General features: G+C 33.2%; 2 protein-coding genes across 2 annotated transcripts; both read left to right on the top strand.

The window, feature by feature from the left end:
• The first annotated feature begins 1247 nt into the window (after positions 1 to 1247).
• On the top strand, positions 1248 to 4294 carry LOC113391460 (transient receptor potential channel pyrexia-like). The gene has a single exon (XM_026627425.2). It carries the CDS (start codon positions 1275 to 1277, stop codon positions 4209 to 4211), a length of 2937 nt encoding a protein of 978 aa, XP_026483210.1. The 5' UTR covers positions 1248 to 1274; the 3' UTR covers positions 4212 to 4294.
• Positions 4295 to 21842: 17548 nt separating this feature from the next.
• LOC113391446 (trypsin, alkaline C-like) lies at positions 21843 to 24047 on the top strand. The gene is made up of 4 exons (XM_026627408.2): positions 21843 to 21933; positions 22219 to 22402; positions 22732 to 22987; positions 23705 to 24047. The coding sequence occupies exons 1-4, from the start codon at positions 21894 to 21896 to the stop codon at positions 24008 to 24010; spliced, it is 786 nt and encodes a 261-aa protein (XP_026483193.2). The 5' UTR covers positions 21843 to 21893; the 3' UTR covers positions 24011 to 24047.
• The last annotated feature ends 930 nt before the right edge of the window (positions 24048 to 24977 follow it).

Raw genomic sequence — 24977 nt, 5'->3', positions numbered from 1 at the left:
TGCCAATGTACCACCGACGGTACCATTGACCATCAGGTAGCCCATATGCCCTTCCGTTATATCATAAAATATGTATAATAAATATATATCGTAATAAATATATATGATATTTAGATGTATATGTTTGTATATGTTGTTTATTCAAAGTATTCTATTGACAAGACCTCATTAGGTTGCTTAAAACTTACAATGAAATTTCTGTAACGCATACCTCTAAAACGCTGATAAACTAACTTGCCTTTCATCTTAACGCTCATTGGTCGCATTAAACGTCAGTCGCCACAAATTAATAACCATTCAGATTATAAAGACAATTTACTCTAACTTGGATAAGCGTTTCAAGAACTGGAGGCTTGTATTATCTTTCAATATCGTATACAATGTGTTTACCATATCGCTTTTAACAATAATAATACAATACATAATCAAATAATTTATAGAATAAAGCTGAGATGGGTAAGATGAAGTGAATTTGCTAAATAACACGTTAAAACCCGGCCAAGAACCTCTGAATTTTCATGCGTTTTATTATTGTTAATAATTCATCTGGTGCTTGGTAGTAAAGATGAAGAAACCAATATGGATTGAATGAAAATGTGCCAGATGTACATATATCCACCAACCAACAGTCCAACGACATTGTGGAATAAACTCTAAGGGTTCTACTCAAAGAAGTGGAAGCCTTAGTCAAGCAGCGATACTTCTTTTTATTATATAATTCATCAGCATGACCGTATTGTTGTGACAACAATATTTATCCACGAATTGATTCATGGAAATTCATAATCTAATTACGGGAACAAAACAACAATAATATGGACATAGATAAATATATCTATTCATTGAATAGCTTATTTTATCAAAAATCCATTAAGTAACTGTGTATTTTATTTAATATCAAGAAATTACTGATAATAATCCGTTCATGATACTTTAATACCTTGAAGTAGCCGTGAATTAATTAAATTTTTTAACTACTTTATTGATAGGAGTAATCTTATAGGATTTGTAAGATATAAGAAAATGAATCTAATTTACTAGAAAGACATTTCATATGGTTTTGTTTTTTGTCTCAATAGAAGTAAATGAGATAAAAAATATACATAACACGTAAGTATTGCAAAATTATTTTATCTTAGCCAAAAATTGTAGCTGTATTAATTAACGCGAATTAAAAATAGCGTAATGTTTAAGCACAATGACAAACAAGATCTCGCTTGTCTCGGGAGATGAGATAAGATATAAGTAGAACCGCCTTCAGTCGTTGTCCGACTATGGACAACTTTGGTTATCGCGAAATGGGGTGGCCTGCACCTCTTCAGACTCCGACACCATCAACGAACAGATCCCGAATTACGAGGAGCATTAGTACACGATCTCGGGAACCGGAAGAATACCCTCTCAAAGGCTCCTTCAAACATGTTCGTAACATCGATTTACTCGAAGCTGCCTCGGAGCCTGGAAAAGCTAAGGAATATTTGTTCGTCGGACCCTCACCTCCAGCTGAAGATGGCTCCAATATGTACCATAGTTTCGATATTATGGCGCCAGATCCAGAAGCTAGGCTCACTGAAGATATGATAAGGAAATCTTTATGTGAAAAAGCATTAACATTAGGTGCTGGCAGATTTTTTGATGACGTTGAATGTGGCTTAATTACCGCAGATAATATTGAAGAACATATTTGCTCCGCTCCAGAAGTTGTTGTTAACTTGACTCTGTTATGGGCAGCTTTGCTCACTCGTGACGAATTGTTACCAGCGATCATAGATTCAGGTGCAGACATACATTATTCCGAGCCAGTTGGATTAACAGCGCTTCATATAGCCGCCTTTAGTGGTGCGAGCAGATCGGTTGCGTACTTATTATCGATTGGGGCTGATATCGATTATGCTCCAAAATACTTTGCTCCGCTTCATTGTGCTGCCTTTGGGAATTCTCTGGAAGTAGCTGAAGTTCTTATTGCTCATGGAGCTTCTTTACATGGAGTGGTACAACGAGCTGGATGTGAAGATAACCTCGTTCACTGTGCAGTGAGAAATGACGCTCTAGAATGTATGGAATTGTTTATCGAAAAAGGTGTCGATCCAGGATACAGCACTTCAGGAGGTCTCAATGCGTTACATTTGGCCGCAGAACTAGGTGCTCAAAGATGTCTCGCGTTTTTATTGAAGGAAACTAAATTAAGTGTTAAGGGATTGACAAAACAAAGAGATAAAGAATGCACTGCATTACATTTGGCGGCGTCAAGAGGCTACGCAGAATGTGTGGAACTATTACTTTCAGAAGGCGCTCAAGCCAACATAAGGAATTACAGAGGTTTTACTGCACTTCATCTTGCCGCCAGATGCTCGAGCTTAGAATGTGTCGAAGTACTTTTGCGCGATGGAAATGCGGATGCCAATGCTGAAGATCACGATAAGAGAACGCCTCTACACGCGGCTATATGTAATACTGAGCGTGCTTGTGAAATAATTGACATGCTTGTAAGTTGGGGAGCACAAGTAAATAAAAAGGATGAGTACGGCTACTCTCCGCTGCATCTTGCTGCTATGGATGGCCTGGCACAATGTGTTGAAACGTTAATTTTTTTAGGAGCAGATGTTACATCTAAATCTAAAAAAGGTCATACAGCCTTAAGTGTAATAGTCAGAAAGACTCCGAAATCTATGACCATTTTAAGACACAATTTGGATAATGGAATTTCATTGAGTCGCTCAACTGAAGGTAATGAGGAGGTGCAAATCGAGTTTGACTTTGGTAAGTTACTAAAATACTCTTACCCTCGTGAAATAACATATTTAAACAGTTTGATAGATGAAGGTCAAAAAGACATTTTACAACATCCATTATGTTCAGCATTCCTTTTTATGAAATGGCGTAAGATAAGAAAATTTTATTTGGCCAGGCTAATCTTCTGCTTCTTGTTTGTGTCATTCTTATCTATCTACGTGCTAACAGCAGTTGTTAAAACATGTAAAGGTAAAAATTCCATGAAATATGGTGTACCAAACGAACTATGTCAACATCAATCACTACTTGGTGATATTCTAGAAGAAAATCCTATTGAATTTGAAAGATGGGTATTAATAGCGATAACAGCATTTGAAATCGTTCGTAAACTGACAGGTATAACTGGCTATTCAAGTCTGTATCAATATTTTACAAGTTTTGAAAACCTAATGGAATGGTTCGTTCTACTTTCTGTATTTTCACTGTACAATATTCAAAAAGAATACGGATGGCAAAATCATGTTGGTGGCTACGCAGTACTGGGAGCTTGGACAAATTTGATGTTAATGATGGGCCAATTGCCAATGTTTGGCGATTACGTGGCCATGTATCAAAAAGTGTTGACGGAATTTCTCAAATTATTACTGGCATACATTTGCCTTTTACTTGGTTTTACAATTTGTTTCTGTGTCGTATTTCCGAACGAAGAAATGTTTTCGAATCCCTTAATGGGTTTCATCAGCACATTATCCATGATGGTCGGTGAGCTTAATTTGAATATTTTAATAAACGATCCAATGCTGGAAGATCCGCCACTGATATCTGAACTTTCATGCCAAATTATCTTCATTCTTTTCCTTATGTTTGTAACTATTATATTAATGAATTTACTAGTCGGTATAGCGGTTCACGATATTCAAGGATTGCGAAAAACTGCAGGATTATCCAAACTTGTTCGACAAACGAAGTTGATTTTGTTCGTTGAAATGGGTATGTTTAGCGCGTGGCTTCCAAAATGTTTACACAAGTACGTGTACAGAACTGCACTTGTGTCACCGGAGGCTGGTAAAGTTATATTGAGCGTTAAACCTTTGAATCCGAATGAGAAAAGGTTACCGACAGATATTATGATGGCTGCGTACGAAATGGCCCAAATAAACAAATTGAAATCAGGAAGGTCGGTTAAAGAAATGCTATATAAAAATAGATACGCGTCAAAGTTCAAGAACGAGGGGCAGTCGAATGATCAGAACTTTAATATTGAAATTCGTGGTATGCAAGAGAAAATAGACCAGACGACGTTTAATTTAAAGAAAATAGATCAAGAGATGAAACATTTGAATATATTGTTGATGGAACAAAGTAATTTGTTGCAGAATTTGTTGAAAGCGATGGATAAATCATACACGCAATATTCCATAGAATCGCCCGTTTTCTTCACTAGCAATGTATCTGATGTTACTTCGGTTACTAAGTGATATGTTATGTAAGACTTGTATATTATTTAATTAGGTTAAATTATTATATGCATTTTTTTTACTATTTTAATAATATCTTATTTGAGATTCTACATTAAGTTAAGAGTTTCCTTTTGCACAAATATTTTTGTTATATAATTTCTAGATAATCAAAAATTAGAGTATTTGTGATGAAATATGATTTCGACCAGGGTATTTTTAAATAAAAAATTAAGAAATATATATTTGTTTAAATCAAACCATACTAGATTATGTTACATTTAAATACATACTAAATAAGTTTTTTTCCTTAGGTTCAATTAAAAAAGTCACCAATGTGTGTGAATTACCTATGTACCCATGTACTGCTGGTCTAAGGCATTATTTTCTCTTGAGGAGAAGGCTTGAAGCATATACCATAACCCTGCTTCAATGGCATTGGTGTATATAACAATACCGATTTCCTCTCGATGTTTTCCTGTAGTGAAGTAGCCCGAGAAAAATTATAAACACAAATTAAGTATATAAAAATTGGCATGCCCGGTTTGAACCCACAATCTTGGTTTAAGATACAAGTATACAAGTAACTGGGCTGAATAGTTAAATTAATTATTACTCTTATGGAACAAATTAGGCAAATTCTGCACAAGAGTATCAGCGATAAGAAGTCGGTATTATGTTATAAGGCTTTGTTTGCACACGCTGACGTAGTTTCACGATCAAGGCGTTTGTTTTGTGGTTACGTGAAGTTAATATGCTTTTGAGATAACGATGTTTTTTATAAAGTAAATTAAATCATCGTCGCAAATATACGAAGTTTATTTATAAAAGAATTATTGGTATCTAAGATCACCTTATCGTAATATCATAATAAATTATGATATATTTATTGTTCCGAAATTGCCATGAGTTTATTTATGATTTATTGTGCAATAATAGGTATGACAAGTTTTGTTATTTCGTGGTAGAAACTGTTCATGTATCGGTCTTTGTCTTACTAGACTATCACGCAGAACACAGTTACAAAGTATAATAATGGCTTTCAATATTTGTATAATTGTTTGATAGGTATAGAAAATATTGGTTGTAATCATGTTCATATTTATAAAAAATAAAAATATCTTAGTAACCTTTTAATGTCCTCAGCTGATGTCTGCTTTCCCTTTGAGAAGGTTTTGAGTTTTTTCCAATGAGGTTTGTAGGTAAACATGTGGCAGATTTCCACATATAATGCAGGTCAATTTATATAAATAAGTTTTTTAATAATGTTTTCGTTCGCAGCCGAACACTAGATTATTTATAAGCCCAAACTAAGTATATGAAAATTCATAGGAGGTTCGAACCTGTTATCTGCGTTTAAAATCCACATGTTCTAATATATATATTTTTTTCAATATATAATATCTAATAAAATACTAGATGATTTCTCAGTAACCTAGGCACGTCTAGACACTAATGTTGCGGAACAGAAGAATGCGGACATCGCCGGGTGCAGCCAATTGGCAAAGTTCACGACCTCAGCTCAGTGTAACGATTTCACATAAACATATATAGCTAACATGTGAAACCTTTTAATTATTCATGGCGAATGGATACATATTATTTTAGTAATGAATTTCATTCAGATTAATCGCTATGTTATTTATGAATTGTATATGTAAATGTAAAAGCTCGACCTAAGGTAAATTAAGATTTTCCAGTAAAACTTAAGATTTACCGACACGAGTTGGTAAATGTAAGTATTTATTATAAAGGGACTTTTTCAGACTTTTACCATTCAAACCTTATTTTTTTTTTTCTCGCTGGATAAACGCATTACGCGCTTCCCCCACGTGATGGAAGGTAGGGGGGGTGTGTGGGACTCCCCGGAGCCCTGGACGCCGAGTGCGCCCAGGTATGCCGGGTTTACCCACTAAAAAACCAGCGGTACCCTCTCCGTCTTTCGGCGGGCGCCACGGGATCGCTTGCGCTTGCTACCGTGACGCCCTGACGGTCGGCCCGCATTTGCGGGCCTCCAATACCTAGAGGGGGTTTTCGGGGCTACCATTCAAACCTAACCTAACCTAACATGTAAATCCTAAGATCTACCAAGTGAATGATGGTAAAAGTTCAAATCCCAAAGTTTTATGGACATTTACCAATGATAATCGGGAGAGATTGGCCGTGGTGGCCGTAATCGCTCAGGAGGACATCATCATTACTTTCACATATATTTGCTGACAAACGAACAAAGAAAAACCAAAAAAAGAGAATCTGAGTAAACAAACAAGCCAGAACAGAGCAGACGTACAAGGAGACCCGACCCCGGCTGAACTGAGAAGAGGGCTTGGACAAAGAAAGAAGATATTTTTTGCCTGAGTATTTGGTCTAAACTTAATCTCAAAATCTTTATTCTGACATGCAAGCAGTTAAATAATTACTGCCATACACCTGATAGTAAAATACGAGAAAATATAAAACACAAGTTTTACCCCGCGGCTTTGTTCACGTTTTAGAGGTTGGACGTCAGGTGCTAGGTAACCAAATTTCATCAAATTCGATTAAGCGGTTTGGCCTTGAATGCGTAACATACAGACAGATAGCTACTTTCGCGTTTAAAATTTTAGTATAGATTACTGTATTCAGTTTTCTTTAATGACTGGTAATTCTGTTTGCTTGTAAATTCCGTCCGTTACACTTGACCACTAATTTTACATAGCCTACTTTTCTGATCTGTCAAATGTCAATGATAGATAAGCAAACATTTTGGTAAAGTTTTGGTAAATCTTGTTGTTGGTGAATATGAGTACCTTTTAGTATACAAAACTTTTATAACCCCTCTGAGTTTCATTCGCATGTCTGTTTTAGGTCTGAGGTTTGACAGTCATGCTCAACAGTTTTTGTTATTTCGACTTTGATATCTGAAGTAAATAAATAGTAATTGAAAATTTATATCTACGAGGTAATTTTAAGTTGACCACTGTATGGTAAGTGGTCCATGAATCACAAGTCGTGGAAAGTAAATGGTAACGTCCAATGGGTCTGTAATTATACAGGATCACTTATCATTTGAACTTTAACATATATGTATGTATAGAGTATCTATGATTTCTGCCACAGAGTTTTTTAATTGTATACAGAGTTGATAAGAAAAAATTCTATATCATTCCCTAATATTGTAGATAAATCACATATAAATAAATTTAACGAACATGGTAAAATATTAATAAATAATCTATATTAAAATTAAGATTATTTAATTCAAAACAAATATATTCTTTATTCGAGTAGGTTCATTAAAGCACTTTTGAATTATAATATTACAAGGTTAGGTTCGGAAAGTAGATTCTACCGAGAAGATCCGGCAAGAAACTCTTTTCCACCATTCCAATTACATAGTATGTCAATAGTTAAATTAAAATATATCCTGCCTGGAAATCAACAAATACTGAGTCCTCACTCATTTTATCACTAATATAATCGTGTATTGAATAATTTGCCATATTCCAATGTTTTTTTGACATGCGCTTTAAATTTATTAATAAGCCAAATAAAAATAACTGTGTTATCTTATAATAGAAACAAATATTTGATTATTTAATGAAAAATATTAACAATTGAGTTTCGTGCAGGTTCTTTTTGTCAGAATCTACACTCTGAACAAGTAATTGTATCCTATATAAATAAATCCTAATTATAAAATATTTTATTATCATCCATGACAGACATGAACTTTATATATTTTTTTAACAATGACTCAACATACATTAAATCCAAAATCAAAAAATCAAATGAGATCAATAAACGTATAGTAAAGGAAAGCTAATACGTAGCTTTACTTTAAATAGTTTGTTAAATGACGATTCAAAAGTGCTTGTAAAAGCCTACTTGAATAAAGTATAATTTAAAATATAGAAAGAAAAGAAAGACAAAAGTATGATGATTTGATTTGAATTATGATATTATAAATAATTATAATTAAAATTAAAACTATTAAAATAAATATTTGCAAAATCGAAGTGCTGTAATTTGAAAACGCAGCGATGTAGAATTGTTTGGATTGAGTTATTTCATATTGATTTGAATTTTGAATCCTACCGTTATAAAATGTAATGCTTGCCAGCTCATTAACCTTTAGTAGTATTAGTTTCGACTGAATTCTAAAACGATCCTGCTATAAATATCAGGACAGGGAAGAATTTATATAGATTTAATGCGGATATTAATTTAATAAGTGATTTATAACAGAAATATGGCCCAGGTCGGCGTCTCGGCGCCGCGGAGTGAGAGCCGATAACAATTAAACAGTAATGCAGTTGGCGCGCCGCTGCGCACGCGGCGGTACCGTCGCGGAGAAAATGTAACTGAAAAATAAAAATAAATTATATAAAAACAATAGATTTTTTTAATACAGGTCGGTGGACAACCAAACGGCCACTTGATGGTAAGTGGTCGCCACCAGCCATAGACAATAGTGCTAAGATATATTAAGCATCCCTTGCGTTGCCCATGTGCTGTCAACCTGTTGTGAGCTTAAATGTTATGTTACTTGTGACTGTCTGTGGCTCACTCACCTTTCAAACCGGAACACAACTTATCACAAAGTTTCGTAAAATCCGTTCTTAGTGGATGTTCCTATAAGGAACTTCATGGCAATTTTCAAGTTTGTAGGTTATATAGTTTCTGAAATTTCGTAATTAATCAGTGAGTGGTATTTCGCTTTGATATATATGGATTAGTCACAAGGGCCATACGATCTTAGTTCGCATGGTGGCGCATTGATCATGTAATCTTTGTTTAATATTTCTTACAGCGCCAATGTCTATGAGCAGAGAGGATTACTTACCATCAGGTAGCCCATTTGTTCTCACCGTTTTTTGTTGAAAGAACCACGACATTTGAAGAATTATAACAATCAAATGTTAAGATAATATTGTTGTTTTATTCAACAACATTAATTTAGACATATATAAAAATAAAATCAATACGACAAATCGAGTCAACGAGGATTAGATTCCAAATTAATTATTTATCTGCTATTAAAATCATTTTTGCTTTTATTATTTTTAACACTTTTCGAAACGAGCTTACATGTGAGTAGTTATATGACGCGCGGCGCCTCCTTACGGTTTTTATCAAACGGCACAGACGCAGGTGCCCGCTGTATTAAGTATATCCATTTCTTAGTACAGACCCTGATAGTAGGAGACTAGCAAACGTAATATTTCCTAGAACTTATTCTTTATACAATGACCTACTACTAATGCCTGGCTTAAAACGAGGAGTTTTTTCCCTCAGACTTGTTTATGTACATTTAAAATGATTATTTAGAAATTCCTGACAAAATTATGAAGAAATGTTAAGAAGTCAGGCTTTGCTTTAAAACAATAATATATATCAAAATATGATGCGTATAAAAATCGATTGATTATTTATATAAAAAATAACAATTGCGAAAGTAACTCCGGTTGTCTGGTTGTTACCTTATCTAGACTAAGTCACTGAACCGATCGTTCGAAATTTTACATAAAGATAACCTGGGACGCCTTGCCTTGTAATGTGCGTTTCACAGAGTGCGGCAGTCCAACCAGAATTACAGTTGCTACACAGATTATAACTAACTGGATATAAGTCTAATTATAAATAAAAAAAAATAGTTCAAGAGGAAAGCTATAATTAATTTAATTTCATATTATATTAGTTAATTTAAAGTATGTCACATAAACACATGTATGTTTATATGAGACACCTACTTTTTTATGAAATAGGGGGCAAGCGGTCAGGCGGCTCACCACAAGTGACTACCACCGCCCGTGGACATCTGCACACCGGGGGGCTTGGAGGTGTGTTGCCGGAATCCTTTTTTATAAAGGTGTTCAAGATCCACGTCGTATCGGTTCAGAAAAACCACAAGCCTACTAAAATATATTAATTGGTATGAAAGTTATTTTGTATGTAGGTATCAAATACTATATAAAAACGTGAGCACTTTTACTATTCAATATCACTGTAGTCGTAAGAGGTCTTGCTTAAACATTGATAAAACTTTTTCCAGCAAGAAATATACAGCAAAAGAGGTTTTATATGTTTAAGAAAAAGGGAGAAATCCTGTCAAAAATTCTTACACCATACATATCATTTATTGTTATGAAATGATGATGTAGATATTCTCCAATTGAAAATAGCTCGTCAAATTCCATGATGTCGTGCAACAGCGATCCACATCGACGCATACTCCAGTCCGTCGTCAGATCTTAATAAATCGTCCATTCCACTGATTAATGCGCCCCAGAATAGATGGCGCTACGCATACCTTAACCTACCTGTGAATATCAGGGCTAGCTCATTTCATACTTCTGATACTTCTATTAACACCTGACATGCCTGCCTACCCTACGTTCCTACTAAAGAGATGTACGGTAATTACATTTCGCACTAAAAGCAGAAGAACTAAGGTTTAATGTCATGCATCCAATATGACGTTAGGAAATTAATAGTCTCACTTCATTGACATTGACAATGCTTAGTAACATAAAAAGGTAAGTATATATATACGAATACATTGAAACACGTAGAGCACATATACTTGTTCTTACTGTGATCAAATACATTGAATTTCACGCGAAATAAACATAAGCGGATTTATATCATTCGCTGTGTTAGGGTGAGAATAAACTTGGGTAGGTGTACTGTTTTTTTGTGTAATTTTCGTATCTTAATTAATTATTTGTCATACCACAACTTATTTTGAAATATTCCATCTAAAACAAGGTAAATGTCACCGGTCTGTTCTGAAGAGATCGTACGTATGGTATCCTAAAAATATTACAGGTGCCATTAACTTTATTAAATAGAATTATAGATGATAAAATTACGTGCTGTTAGTAGCTATTTATAGATTTTTAAACGTGAAAAGTATAAAATGAAATTGGTTTAATTCACATGCATATTACGTAATTTTACTACCGAAAGAGTACCATCTGAGTTTAGTATATTTAATTTAATCCTGTATAGGACCTGAATAAGGTCACACGCACGTAAATATATCTCTGATAACGGTAGAATTGTTTTCAAACCTCTGTCTATTAAATACATAATCTCTATATCTATAATCTTTAATAAAAAATAAAAAAACATATACGTAATGTTATATTTTTAGTAATTAAGCAGGAAATAACTTAGATAATGACTTAGATTTGTTTGACTCACCTTATTTTATCAAACAAATATTACTTAGTAATACTTAAGACTACCAAGTACACTTCTTTGTAAAAGTAAAAGTTTGTTTTTTAATCAAGTCATCACCATCACCCATTGATACCTATATGCGATGTAAGAAATATCAGCAATCCCTTATAAACCTCAATGCGCAATCGACTGAGATTGATGTTTAGCGTTAAAATCAGTGATAAGTGAGTGAGTGGGCGTTTATCCTTATTGAATGAATTTTAAGAACTAATTATTATATAACTTATATGAATTAGGGGAGAGCATTGTTTTTATGTTATAGGTTAAAGCCTAGTCTGAGGTTATTTATAAATGTCGATAGATACTATGTGGAGCAAAATTAATATTTGGAAATTAATCCAACAGAACAAACATCGATCTGTTTATGGTATTGGTTGCAAACGAACTGGAGGCGCACCTGATGGAAAGTGACTACCACCGCCCATGGAGAACTGCAACACCAAGGCGAGCTTAAAGATTCGTTGCCGGCCTTTAAGAAAAAAATTACAAACAGTTAAAAATTATAACATTATGAAACTAAAAAAAACAATTATTATATCAAAATATAATTGAATGCCTTAAAATATTTAAAAGCAATATTGTTTTCGTTCGATATACTTTGCTAATATTTAATAATTAATATTATTTCATATAGTGTTTATATTCTTGATTCTTCAGATCTAGACAAGGTTTACGGGTTGACGCCATATATATAGTCTCAATCAAAGATCAAAGACTCAAGTCAGATGTTGGGAGATTACTTAAGGAATCAGAATAGGGTGCTTCCTGAGAAATCGAAACTCGGCCTAGGTCGTCGTGATGGAAGTATAGATTATCTTCGAAGCAAAATGATAAACGATCAATATATTTTTTTGAATATCTGACTCAAGCGGTAGGGTTTTGTCCGAGACCATCTCGCTGGGCACTTAGCAGATATTCTACCGCCGAACAACAATACTTATTGTTCCGGTGTGTTCCAGTTGGAAGAATGAGAGAGCCAGTGTAACTACAGGCACGAGGAACATAACATCTTAGCGTCCACACTTAAATGCAAAATATCAATGTTTTCAACTCTTATTTTTCACAACTCATGGTTGTCACATTAATTAGGAATGATCCTTATAATATAAATCCATAAGCGGATCGTGGATTGTAGACTCTTACGTAAATCATCAATCAATTCTTAGTTAAATTCTTAGGCAAGGGTTGTAGCTTTTTAAGGTTAAACACGTATACTTAATTTATTGCATATTTACTGTAAAACGTATTCAAATTTGACAGCGGTTTATTTGACGTTAATGAACTCTGTAATATTTGATACAATTTGACCTGAAGCTTATCCTTTTATTACCTCTGCTGCTATCTACAAATCAGACTAGAAGCGGATCTGATTCGTTATATAGATAAGGAGTGACTTCTATGAATAATATTTTGGTTATTGAGGCAGCCCTACCATGAATAATGTGTCTGTTTGTAACGATCCCTTTTCATGAAGTCAACGATGACAGCGCGAAGCATACCGGCCGCCGGGCGTAATTTATTTCGATAGTTATGCTTCGTGATACGAAATCACATGTTCGTGTCAATGTACCGTTGTGATTATAATGTTGTAATCAAAGGTTATTTATAGATTTATTATAAACATTAAATTTACGTTTTCTACGTCAATTGAATCCACGTCATCGAAAGCGTGTGAAAAAGCGAAGGACAAATACTTGTATGATAATATTATATATCAAAACCTTCTCCGAAACGCGTTGCATAATCTGGTATAAGTTTTATGTAAATTGATATAGTAATTGTTTTAATTCAAGCATTACAAAAAAGAACCTCATAATTTATAAGTATTGTGTAAATAGATCGTATAGAAATCTATGAGACCAACACCAATCCGCAGTGCAGTGCAGAGAAGAGCAGTGTGGTGGAGTATGCATCAGATTTTTTTTCTAAGAGGTCGATCTAGCCATATTCCTAAATATTTAACTTCTTCAACTGTGTCCAAAATTATATCATTGACTTTAAGTTCAACTACACCCCTGAATGGACGTTTTATAAATAAACAAACTTTACTTTTGGATGGGGACAGATTAAAGCCAATATCGGATAAAAGTTTACAAAGTAAATCTAAACCAGACTGTAATTCATTCGCAGATTGTAATATATCATTACCAGTTTTAAATAAAACAAAATCATCTGCGTATTGCATAATCATGGCCGATTTGATCTGCTTGCAAATGTCAACAGAAGCTACATTAAACAAAAGTGGAGACAGAGGATCACCTTGAGCAAGGCCACGTCTGCAAGTCCTAACAATGAAATGATTGCCTACTTTAATATAAATATATCTTTCTATAAGAAAGTTCCAAATGTACGAACATAACTTTGTACCAAATTACATACGATCCATGGTCTTCGTCAATGACAAAAGGTCAACATTATTGTAGGCGTTATCAATATCTACAAAGCATCCTATAGTTGACAAACCTTTTAGAAATCCAATTTGAATTAGAGGAACTAAGCGACTAAGACTATCAAGGCATGATCTAGACTTTCTGAAACCAAAAGTATTGTCAGATAGTATAAAACCGCTGCTAAAGTTCATCGAACTGTTTTAAATTCGGCTGATTATCAGAATCTTAAACGAAGAGTGTTCAAAATTGAGGTACCACGAATAAACACTCCCTTTGCGAGACGCTTCGGTACATTTAAAGAGTACTCCATATACAATAAAGTAACCAGTGTATGCAATATCAAAAAATTAAATATTCGCGAAGCAAAACAAAAACTATTTGACTGGTCAAATTCCATGACCTACGACGAGGTTGAGCTTTTTTTGGCACCTTTAAACTCGTAGTACATTCAGCTCCGTTCTCAATAAATTGCCACTTACATATTATTATTCTGTATAAGCTCTCTTATCAATTGTACTGATTATTGTTTATTTATATTTATTTTACTTATTGTTTTTGTTTTTTAGGTATTACACACTATTCTATTTTTCATATATATTGCTGTATTTTATATAACGAAATATTATTATGTAATTCTTTATGGGATCGTATATCGTCCGAGCTCTTGTTTAAACATACGAAATTGTAACCGGTAGTTGGGACCCGCAAGACAGGCTTGCCTAGTGCGGGACCACTGGATGTTTTGTGACTATGTTAACTTTTCATGTCAATAAATTTATTTTTATTTTGTTTTATTTTATAGTAATTTATTTTTTTCTACAAACCATTCTATTCTCTTCTTAATTAAAATGTGAAAAACTTTACTGACACAAGACATTAAAGAAATAGGACGAAAAGCAGAGTCAGAAAGAGGGTCCCGGCCAGGTTTTGAAATTGGAATAACACGTATGTGTCGCCACTGAGAAGGAACAAAACCAGATTCTAGGAAGCCATTAAATAAATAGAACAAAAATAATTTAGCATTATTTGGAAGATTTTTTAACATGGAGAATGAAATTTCATCTTCTCCTGGAGCTGTGTCTTTTGCTTTCATACAATTATCTAACTCAAAACTTGTAATAGGAGTTTCTAAAATTGGGTTGGAAGAAAGAAATATTGGCTTTGATGGCGAAACAGAGTCAGGACATAAATTACATAATAGACGACTAGCTTGGTCTTTATCAATACCTACGAAGGGTTGTTTTCGCCCTTTCATCCATTTAATTCTGCTCCATACCTGATTGGAAGAAGTATTTTCATCAATTGAGTTACAGAAGCTTGACCATCTCTTTCTCTCGGCGCATCTCATAAGAAACATTTCTTACATTACCGATGTTTTGCCACACTAAACACCATTATTTTTTTATGTTCATTATTTAACAGCTACACATTTCAAATATTGAATAAAATTTTAATGTATGGTTATGTATTAACTTATCGAGCACTGAACCCATGAGGTCATATTACATGAAATTACAGATAATAATGTTATCAAAAAAAAAAAAACGGTAAAAAATTCTCTAAGTAAACATTTCATAGAAATAATTATTTATCTTACACAAACTGTACTGGGGATAATTCTACTAACATGATTTTAATCCGATCCAGTTTCGGCTATTTCTCCCAAAAAAACTCAGCTAAAAAATTGAAAGCCAATTCTACTTATTTATAAAAAAATAATCTTTACCACAGTATACATAGTATATTTAAGTTTGATTCTCTCTAGTGAGCATAATACACACTCTTCCATAACATCGTGTGTCATACAATAAACTAAAGAATAAAGAAACTTTTAATTAATATAAATAAAGAAAACAAACTGAAATTAATAATAATTATTATTACAAAGTTCATGTATGTGTGTGTGTGCCTGTGTGTGTGTATGAATGATTGATGTACACGTGGTGTGTGTTGCTTTATACATATAAAATATTGTCTACCTTCTACGAATAAGTAGTTCGATCTCGTCGTAACTTTTTGGTATGAACCATTCAATCGTTAATTATTGAATTGTTACTAGAATTGGCACCCTGTTGTCTAATTCGCCGGTTGTAGGTTATATCTAACACTTCCAAACAGTAATAAGTATATCTTATTGCTTCCATTTTTAATGGTGACTGAGCCAGTAATTACATAAGATATTGACCTTTTATATTTCGCTGTGTTGGAGGTTTAATAAATACTTAGTTTATATGTCGAAATTTGGAGTTTATTGTATGCTTTACCTGTTTTTAACATAGTCTGCGTTTTCTTCTTATTATATATATTTTATTAACATTAAGGCCTTAAATATATACAAATAAAAATTAAATATAATTTGACGACCTCCGTGGTCAAGTAGTGTCTACACCGGTTTTCATGGATACGCCACTTCGAGGTCCCGGGTTCGATTCCCGGCCGAGTCGATGTAGAAAAAGTTCATTAGTTTTCTATGTTGTCTTGGGTCTGGGTGGTTGTGGTACCGTCGTTACATCTGATTTCCATAATACAAGTGCTTTAGCTACTTACATTGGGATCGGAGTAATGTATGTGATGTTGTCCAATATTTATTTATTTAAATATGAATTAAAATAGTTACTTTATAAATCTTGACCGCGTGGAATGGTGTTCAGAATGCGAGCAGCATTATTGATTAACCGTTAATGTCGATATTTTGCGTGACAGCGTAATTTATTTTACCTTTTTATATGATTAAATCCCCAGTCATAAATTCAACAGAACATTTGATCTTAGATTGGAGATCACATACCGCGGCATGCGGCGTGATGTAATTAACACATTACACCTGGCTTATTACGAATAAAAATAAACGGATTGACGAGTGACGTGAAATGCGCGCGCAATTAGCTCCAAGATGGCGGCGCCGACGCGCCATTACGCTCTATGCTGAACGCTGCAACCGAAAATGGTCAATGACGCATAACATGTATACATTAACTTAAGCCTTTTTACAAGTGAAATTAATCGATAAGGATTACTGCAAAATTTCAGAAATTATATGTATAGTGAGTTTATTAATTATAACATTTAAAGTTTACAAAATATCGTTAATTAATTCATTTTACGTAATTTATATAAAACATTTCACGAGTGAGATAGAAGGTGACTTCTTATAGAATATCATTGGAGTTCTTACGTTTCTTCTCTAATTTTCTAAATCGCTTTCATTATTATTTTAGTTGAAATTATAAATCCAGGGCCTAACCATGTCAAATCATGAAGGCAATGTTTGTCTTAGGGCCACTTTACCTTGACAACAAAGTAATGCCTATTAATAAAACCTTCAACAATTTTATGATTGTTTTGTTATTTTTGTATCTCTACAGACATGTTGCTCGTGCCTTTGGTGTATTTTATTTTTAATTTGTATATTTTTTTATTTAAGTGAGCATGTTTTATTACCAGACACTATCACAGACAGTATTTAATTTAAAGTTTTTTTTTCAATCAAAATATGTTTTATTAATGTAATAGGTAGAACTGTCATGGGCTACCTGATGGTAAGTGGTCACGATCACGTATAGACATTGGCGCTGTCAGAAATATTGACAATTCCTTACATACACATTTAATATGTATAATCCGGCCCTGCTTATACATAATCTTCTCGGTAGAATTTATATTCCGAACCGGTGGTAGCTTTACTTTAAATAGTTTGTTAAATGACGATTCAAAAGTGCTTGTAAAAGCCTACTTGAATAAAGTATATTTTGATTTGACTTGATTTAATACAATATAAGCTATCTCCAATTTTTCCAAGGTCCATAAGAGGTCCCAGATTTGTAAGAGATTTTGTATACTTATGTACTTGTTATCATGGTTTGTTTACGTACCTTTATATACGAATAAGAAAAACCGGTCAAGTAAATTTCGGACTTGCGCACGAAGGGTTCCGTACCATTATCTATAAAAACGAGCAATAAAAATTACGTTTGTTATATTGGAGCCTGCTTAATATATTTTTTATTCTGTTTTTTAGTATTATTTGTTATAGCGGCAACAGAAATACATCATCTGTGAAAATCTCAACTGTCTAACTATCACTTTTCGTGAGAAAATCACTTCTATCACCAGGCTGGTGACAGAAGGACAGACAGACGGACGAACAGCGAAATCTTAGTAATAAGGTCCCGTTTTACCCTTTGGGCACAGAACCCTAAAAACTATGAAACTTGAATAATACTATTGGGATTGGGATTATGTTATTACTCTTCGAAGCACGATGAGAAGACCTTCGAAGACCGACAAAGGATTCCAAATGATAACAGAACAGTAACACATTGGAGTCGACGATATACATACATACCTACATGTTTTCAGAGGTTAGTATCAACTACTTTATAGATATTAAAAACACGCAACTATAACACAGTCACTGGAAAAACTTTTTAAAATAAAAAAAAAAAATCTGGTTGAAAATTTTTCGCAAATTCTTCTAGATCTTGCTATAACTGATTTTGAAAATAGTAATTACTCAAATGTATCCTGTATATTTGACAGTTTTTATTTAAATAAATTTAAAAAAAAAAATAGCTACACAACCCGTAACCAGTTGTTTCATAAAAAAATACTAATTTATTTTTTTTTGTTGATAAAAATGGTATTAATGCAATCACAGTGAGCTTAAAAAATATATTACTACTAATTTTTGTTTCGAAAGCAACAAGCTTGAACTTTAAATGTATTATACGAGAGCTAATTAAATCCATTCTATTTTCAACACATATCTTTGACACTAAAAATGGCATGCGCGCGGTGCGCACGCGCATCTATTCGCGCATCGTGAATCAGTATTCGTATGAATAACTATCGCGCAGTAGAACATGTGTTATCGACATTTATATAAAAACCGTAAAAAAATATAAATTTACTCTCAGTTAGAAATAAATAAATAAATATTGGACAACATCACATACATTACTCTGATCCCAATGTAAGTAGCTAAAGCACTTGTGTTATGGAAAATCAGAAGTAACGACGGTACCATAAACGCTCAGAATCAAGACAACATAGAAAAGTAATGAAATTATTCTACATCGACTCGGCCGGGAATCGAACTCGGGACCTCGGAGTGGGGTCACACTACTCGACCATGGAGGTCGTCAAAAAATGACTCGGTGTTCGGAAATTCTTATTTTAATAATGCGCGCACAGGGCGACATTTGTTGGTTGCTCAATTCAATTGAATTCTTAGTTTAATGCTGAAAAAAAAAATACTTTACCAACCGTATTGAATAATCCACTAGTCTTTTTACTATTTTATTGTAATTCATTTTGCATGCAATTGCAATTTAGCATGCAGCAAAAAAAATAATTAAAGTGATAAGCTATTTTAATCTTTGTGTTTTTTAATAAATATTATTAAAGGCCGGCAACGCACCTGCAAGCCCCCCCGTGTTGCAGATGTCCATGGGCGGTGGTAGTCACTTTCCATCAGGTGAGCCTCTTGCTCGTTTGCTACCTATAACATAAAAAAAACTTTTTTAGAATCGTGATCAGCGATGATTTATAACTTTGTTCTTCCAGAATAGCTCTCATTTGACAGATTTGAACATGTCTTTGAACATTTCTTTCCATCAAGGCGGTTCGGCAAGTAATGATTGATTTGTATAACATTTAATACCTATTATGTATTACTCACTACAAAACTACCGTTTCGGGTGTTATCATAACAAATACGAGTAATCTTACGTTCATAAATTATCCTATTATTCTTATCTAGATTTATTTGTCATAGCATATCCGTTCGTTATATAATGAAATTCCTTGGTTGTCAAGTGGCGACAGTATAAGGCTGCAGAGTGAGATGCTAGGTTCAAAAATAATGTATTTCTGTCTTCAAATTTTCAGCAGCTTTCTCAAGTTAGGAGGTCAAGATTGCTCACAAATGGTCAAGTAATAGTATTTGTATAGGTCTGGATGGTTTAGATTGGCACTGCGATCGAATTCCAGAAATATTATGTTTTAACAAAACAAATAAAATTCCTACTCCACCTGTACTAATATTCGATGGACACCTTGTATATTTATAAAAATGTTTTGGCACCGCCGAACAGCAGTACTTACTTTTAACTACAGGCACAAGGGACCTAACATATTAGTTCCCAAAGTTGGAGGCACATTGACGATGTACGGAATAGTTAATATTTCTTACAACACCAATGTTCATTGGCGGTGGTGACTGCTTACCATAAGGTGGTCCATTTGCCCGTCCATCTATCTATACCATAAAAAAATTACTTATTAAAACTCCGAGTTGTAGAATGCTAAGTAGCATTTAATGTTCAACTTCTCACACACAAATTCTTATTAACAAATTCTTAAAAGAGATTCTTATAATGTCATCAGTTGTGACGCCTGATTTTCAACGTATACTGATCTTCAGAGGGTAAAAGGTCTATCACTTTCTATCCAGTAAAATAAAGCTCAAGTTAGAGAAGCCGATATTTCGGTGTCAGTAAAAGTCCTTAGACATCATAACTGCTACAATTAAATTTTTATCATATTACACGAAATAATCTATCCAGAAATAATCTGCCTTGTCTTATCGGTAAACGATGTTTATAATTAACATCATAGTAAATTAGGGCTTCATATTTGTTTTAGATATTATAAAATTTCAGTATTAGCACTGACTTTACAATCAGCTGTTGAGTCTCCAGGTGACTTAACTAGTATTTTTTAAATATATAAATAACTGTTGCTCTCAACATATATTTTGCTGCAATGTTATGTATGTACGGAAAAATATTAATGATTTTATGAGAAAATGTAAAACTCATAGCATTGGTACAGGGAACAAACTTGTTACTCCTGTTACTCGACTGCATAGAGTCAGTAACTCTTTTGTCGGGCAATGTATACGGTTCTACAACAGGATCCCAGAAAGCGGTTAAAATGCATCTGTTTCTAAATTTAAAAAAAAAAGGTGAAGAACTCTTGTGTGCGAAAGGTTATTATACAATTAGAAACTAGCGACCCGCCCCGGGTTCGCACGGATGCAATGCTAATACTAAACATACTACAGAATGTCTTACAACGTTTGAAGTTTTTCAGTCATTAGACAATATAACCCGCTATGTCCCTGCGTTTTAAATCTGTAATATCTTCGAAAATATTCATTTAAATTACTTGCTGTAAAGGGCCATATTGATTTATGTTTATATTTATGCACAATGTATTTAAGGTACTTAATTGGATATGGATTAATGCTTAAAATCGCTTCGAAAATAAGCCATTTTTTATCGTAAAAAGTAAAAGATAAAAAATGATTATTGTGTGTTATCCCTAAGAGATAGACATATGCCATCATGCCGTGGACTTTTTTGAACACCTTTATAAGGTGTACAATACTGTAGTACATTATTTTGATCTATCTCGTAGGATTGAGCCAACATTTGCATGTAAGCGCAAAAGATGTGTTTATTTACATATCTTAGAAACCTCTAAAATTATCATTGTTTCTCTACTATGTGCATGTATTATACATATAAACCTTCCTCTTGGCTCAATATAAAATAACCGCATCATAATCTGAGTCGAAAATTTTATTATATTATGAAAAAATATATTTTATATTATTATATATATAATATGTTCTGCGTAGTTGCCTGGTCTAATTTGAGATTGTCCGCTGTATCCGAAATCGGTCAGGACGACATAATCAAAAATACAACTAAATTTTTTATCTCTCTGGAAGACATTTAGTCTATTAACAACATCGATTACTCACCATATTCAATTTGACATCGCGTTTTTTTGTAACATCTGTGACAATTCAAACAACGAATCGACTTTTGATAACGTCGTACTGGTACCACGAAAACATCGGGAATATTCTCTTTAAATATTTCTAAAGATTTATTTATTTATTACATTACATTACAAAGGCAATAACAATAAATTATTTATCAACATTTTATTATTTTAATCTTAAATTAGAATTTAATTGATCATAAAGTTGATTTGGGTGTAATAAAGTAATAACGTATTTAAATGTTTTACATTATTTTCCACTTTTCGTTCGATTTTAACTTCCGAAGTGGCAATGGCTGCGTTCTGGTTTCTGGTTTTGACGCTGTTTGCAGGTAACACTTTTCAGTCTATATTTTTATTAATTTCACTGCCAGACTGAATAAGTACGACATAGTCATCAATCACCTTATCGGTCTGAATGGTGATTCAGTGCGATTACCTAAAGAATTCCTTTAGGCTCGTAATTGCATCTCTGATCCAAGTTTGGCGGCCACCATCAAGTGTACCATTTATCTTTTACCATACGGTTTTTTTTTATAAATATTTTGTATTATAATAGTTCCAATAGAATAATATAAAATTTAGTATCGACATTAATTTAGATATCTCACTTCCAGGAGCACTTTCGGCTTCGCCGTCCAATCGTATCGTGGGTGGTAAGCCCACCGATATTGAGACGTATCCAAGTATGGTGCAGGTCGATTACGTGAACCTTTTCACTGATATCTGGTCCCAATCTTGTGCTGGCTCCATCCTGAACTCTAGATACATCCTTTCTGCTGCGCATTGCTTCGTAGGAGGGTAAATGTCTTTTTGTTTTATGACATAAAAATAATTATAAGGTTAATTTTTATATTTCATACATATTTATTATTGAATTAAAAAGAAAATAATAGAAAAATTTATTCTTTAGAATAAATCTTAATTTTTTTTTAAAATATCCTTAATTACACTAACAGTATAATTTGTCCTATGAAACAATATTTTTTACCGTAAACTTGGATATTTATTTGTTGAAAATATAATGTAAAATTTTATAATTTAAAAAACGACGGACCCCAAACTTGGATAACTCATGTCTTCACGTATTAATGTAATTCGATGTGAAATTAAAAATATAAACTCCGCAGTTACTACAACCCAAATTTACGCCGCATCCGAGTCGGTTCCTCTTACCGCAACACCGGTGGTGTGATCGTCTACGTTGAAGATGCTTACAATCACCCCAGTTATGGATTACGGGGATACGACGCTGACATCACAGTGGTCAAACTTCGAAGTGCACTCACTTACACACCCGCTGTTCAACGTACAACAATTGTATCTCAGGGTTCCGTAATACCTGATAATTTTCCTGTCGTGCACGCTGGTTGGGGCAGAACTACGGCAAGTAAACATCTACAACAATGTTTTGTATTACTACTCAGTACTATATTCTTAAGCATATTAAAATCAAAATGATCTTCATTCAATTAGGCTCAAAATTAGACGTAGTCAGTTCTCTTTCATCAATTGTCACTTTTCATTAAAAAATACCTATAATCTATTGACTATAGATAATATAATTGGAAACATATTGTGAAGCAACTGTCAGTATATCGATTTCTTTAAAATCATGTCGAAGAGTGTTTCGAGTTCCAAGATTAAAAATAGACCGGACAGTTTTGCAGCTTGTAGACCAAAAAAATATACCGTAAGACCGAATAGTATGAAAATAACGAAATTTTAGTAGTAGTATATAATCTATCAGTATCAATATCAGTTAGTTATCTAACTGCTTATGCTGTAGGGCCTATGTCTCAAGGACGATCAATAAGGATTCCATTAAAGTTTTGAGTCTAAAGTGTTCTAGGGATCACCGTAGAAATATTGAAATATTCGTAACATTAAGATTGTTTTTGAAGTTACACGCTGATGCTTTCACTGATGGCGGATTGTTTATTATTTTTTACAGTGCCACTGGCTTCATGTTACTTTTTTAATTTATATAAAAATACTTATATAAAATAAAAATGAACACATAAAAGTTTTTCTGTAACGACAAATGGATGTAAAATTGATCTTGCCTTTATATTATTTGATTATTATTTTGTTTTTTAACAGAATAACGGTCTGCCATCCGATGTTCTACTTGATGTCACTCTTTTCACTGTCAACAAAAAAGTGTGCGCTGATCGTTACGCTGCCATACCTGACAGTCCCCCTGTCACCGAGAACATGATCTGCGCTGGTATACTCGATATTGGTGGACGAGACGTTTGCCACGGTGACTCTGGTGGTCCTATGTATTTTGGAAACATTACAATTGGTGTTATCTCTTGGGGAACTGAATGTGGAAATGGCACATTCCCAGGAGTCAGCACCAATGTAGCTTCTTACTCTGATTGGATATCTGCTACTGCAGTTTAAAAGTATTACAAAATAAAATATAATTGGATTTATTTTGTTTTATTTTCTCAAATATTTTGTTATGCTGAGCTTCTTGAATTTTGCTTACCTTCTCTTGTATGAATTTTAACTTAAACTTCTTGTAGGTAGTTGCAAAAAGAAATACACTATATGACTTTGCGCATACAGCTTGCTGTTCAAAAACCCTTAAATATTTATATATTTTTTTCAATCGATAAAAACACTATTGATTTGTCAGATTTTGCTTAATTATACGGATTTGAATTATGTTATAGATTACTGATATTGAAGACCCAGCTTCAATTAAACAGAAACGTCAAATAGTTAACAATGTTTAATATAGTTTACAATATTTATTTTTACCAGTTTTTGTTACAATCATCCATTATCTTCCGTTTTTCAACCCAGATTTAATAAAAAAAAAATATATATATATATATATATATCCCGCTGAGTTTCTTTCGCCAGTTCTTCTCAGGTCCGAGGTGCTAAATTCCGAACCGGTGGTAGATTTTTGACAATCAATAAGCAAGTGTAAACACTTCTATATTGAATAAAGATTTTTGATTTGATTTGATTAACAATTCCCATGACCAATTCAAAAATATTCTTTATCTACTTTTATTTATACTGTAAAAATTTCAAACCAAAAAGTATTCATTACATTTATATAATTCCGTGATTGAATATAACTCAATAGCTAGAAGCTATACAACCTTTAATGATTATTTATAAATATTTTATATAAAATAATTTATAATATGTAATGATATCAATAATATAAGCAAAATACTTATTTATGTAGTTACATTTATATTATAATTATATATTTAATGAACTCATATTTTGTTGTTGTATCTGATTTCATAATAGTGTAATCGATTTCAGAACGTCATTCGTATGGCTTTACAATATAATACAAGATGTTTTCCCGCGCAAAAGAATTATTAAAAAAACAAAAGAGTCG

Source organism: Vanessa tameamea, chromosome 20 (genome assembly GCF_037043105.1).
Source record: "Vanessa tameamea isolate UH-Manoa-2023 chromosome 20, ilVanTame1 primary haplotype, whole genome shotgun sequence".
In the NCBI taxonomy this organism is placed as follows: domain Eukaryota; kingdom Metazoa; phylum Arthropoda; class Insecta; order Lepidoptera; family Nymphalidae; genus Vanessa; species Vanessa tameamea.
The sequence above is the reverse complement of the archived record's forward strand: the minus strand, read 5'-3'. Positions and strand labels throughout refer to the sequence as shown.